Below are 2,784 nucleotides of genomic sequence, written 5' to 3'. Positions count from 1 at the left end.
GCTGGGTTTTATAAATAATACATGCGGAAATAATACGCCTCTATTCATGTAAATAGAAATGTTGAACATGTACTTGTAGTAATAGAAGTATTCGTAGGTGTGCATAGAATTGTATGACCCTGAGTGAAGACCTGTGTAAACACAATTTCTTGTGTAGTCGAGTAAACAGTGTGTCGCCATGCTCTCTATCCTTGTACCGAACTGTCGAGCAGGTAGGAGTCTGACCACAGGCACTTGGACCGTTTCAATAATAAAATGATGGTTAATAAATACAACTTGTCAGTACTACTACTAGCCCTACCAGTACCAGTACCACTACCAGTAATAGTCTTAATGTTTGATTTGACCTAATAACTTCACTTCAACACCGTCCAATACACCGCTGCAACACATAGTACGCACGCCCTTGTGCATGCACAAATACACAGTGATAATAAGGACTTATAGGATAATAGGGACTTATTATCACTGTGTATTTGTGCATGCACAAGGGCGTGCGCGCTATGTGTTGCAGCGGTGTATTGGACGGTGTTGAAGTGAAGTTATTACTATTAGGTCAAATCAAACATTAAGACTATTACTGGTAGTGGTACTGGTACTGGTAGGGCTAGTAGTAGTACTGACAAGTTGTATTTATTAACCATCATTTTATTATTGAAACGGTCCAAGTGCCTGTGAGTCTGACTCTATGTTATAGCCGGCAGAGCTGCCGGCCGAGCAGGCAAAGTCGTACGCAAATAGTAGGTCGCAGGGTAAACCGACCAGGCTCTCCGACTAGTTACACGGCCTCTCGCCACGTAGTGTTAAGCGAGATGGGAACTTGTGGCTAGTCGCAGGGGAGAGATAGTGAATATAGAAATAAGTTGTCAACTGAAAATGCTAAGAATAGATTGTAACATAATTATTTGATATCTCCTGCTTATTATGAGCTATAATACTTATAGAAATGTAATAGTTATCATATTATAAAAATCCTCCAAACTTCAAATGTGCTGTTGCTTTTGACTTTTTGCTCACGTGACTACAATGGCTAACATGACATCTGCACCCACATAATTATATTACTTTGAAACGAACATAATCGGAAACATGAGAACATCACATTGGTCTCTTCAAGATGGATACGGGAAGTTGAAGCGGCAGTGAAGATTGCAGGGCTAGACTGGTACCGACCTTCACTCAGCCAACTATCGTTGGCTATACACTCAAGTGAGTTACGCTAGCGTGTGTAACTGTCCACCAGGCAGCAGTCTAGCTGAGTGAGCCGAGCGTTGCGTAGAGAAACGACTTGAAAATGCTATGTACATGGACTCGTTGCGCCATCTATGGGACGCCATAAGTTGTAAAATAATGTCAGGGCATGAAACAGCAAAAATGGTAAATTCGTTTTCTACAGAAAAATGACGCGCGCCGAGCAGCAAACCAACAATTACCACCATTTGTATAAAATCTCTACCTACGTGCGTAGTGAAAAGGGTTGTGGAATCGCCACAACTGCTCAATTGAGCGATTATAGGGCTTTCTGCTATACCCAAAGGGAACTGAGGAAGGTGTTCGAAACAGTGCAGCGAATTTGATTTAGTGTTGCCGCTAGGCGGCGTTGTTCGCGCTTCGCGCGGATCCGGGCTGCCAATCGTCTAGTTTCCATGTTTATAGTTAACTACCACATAAATCATGTTTGGCATGTTCAGATACCTACTTCTTAATCATAAAACATTGATTACATTATTACTGCCAATTACATGTCAACATATCAACAGCAGCTCATATAACATGGCTCACTATCATCATCCCAGGAATAATTAATGCTATACGTGACTGCCATTTATTAAACAAAAACTATGATTAATTCAAACAAAATCTGAGATGATTTTGAATTATATATCAGTCATCCTGAACCTTTGATGCTTATAATTGTGACTTGTTTACATGATGCAGTATAGATACCAACCACAGATACAGGTACCTTATTTAATTATTTAATACTGACTGAAGTGACTTTTAAAAGCATACTGGTCGATTCCATATTGTCCAGAATCCATTCCTCTAAACATATATCTATTTGATTTCATTGTAGCATCTGCACTTGGTGAATCGTTACGCCACCAGGTGCTATCAATCTATGGATCCCACCTCTCTGCAGAGGGCAAGGTATTAAGTTTTTATTTGCTATGTCGTCCTTTTCATTGTAGGTGTTGCTGAATGATCCTGGTTTGTAACAATCGAGTAATTTCCTAGTGGAACTGTGCCTATGCCGTGTGTTGAATGCAGGTCTGAGGTGGTTTGCTACCAACATTACTTAGTGTTTATGTTATATATGGTCTATGTCATGTGTTGAACAGCGTTGCCTACATCACGTGTTGTCTATGTCATTGGTTGCACATCTTTCCCATGACTCGTCTTGCCTGAGTTCGTTAACAGGACCTGGTGACGCCACATGTTGTGCTCGTCACATGCTGCCTATGCTACCTGCTATATACGTGACGTGTTGCCTTCATCACATGTTGCCTACATCACATATTGCCTACATCACGTGTTGCCTACGTCACATGTTGCCTACATCACATGTTGCCTACATCACATATTGCCTACATCACGTGTTGCCTACGTCACATGTTGCCTACATCACATGTTGCCTACATCACATATTGCCTACATCACGTGTTGCCTACGTCACATGTTGCCTACATCACATGTTGCCTACATCACATATTGCCTACATCACGTGTTGCCTACGTCACATGTTGCCTACATCACATGTTGCCTACATCACATATTGCCTAC

General features: G+C 41.4%; 1 protein-coding gene across 1 annotated transcript in view; it reads left to right on the top strand.

The window, feature by feature from the left end:
• Positions 1–2,784, top strand: part of LOC106809184 — a gene marked incomplete in the record, with an annotated part of 29,508 nt that overhangs the window by 9,790 nt on the left and 16,934 nt on the right. Inside the window, 1 exon segment of the mRNA XM_014812176.1 lies at positions 2,078–2,151. Coding sequence (XP_014667662.1) covers positions 2,078–2,151 — 74 coding nt within the window.

Source organism: Priapulus caudatus, unplaced genomic scaffold (assembly GCF_000485595.1).
Source record: "Priapulus caudatus unplaced genomic scaffold, Priapulus_caudatus-5.0.1 Scaffold334, whole genome shotgun sequence".
Classification (NCBI taxonomy): Eukaryota; Metazoa; Priapulida; class Priapulimorpha; order Priapulimorphida; family Priapulidae; genus Priapulus; species Priapulus caudatus.
The sequence above is the reverse complement of the archived record's forward strand: the minus strand, read 5'-3'. Positions and strand labels throughout refer to the sequence as shown.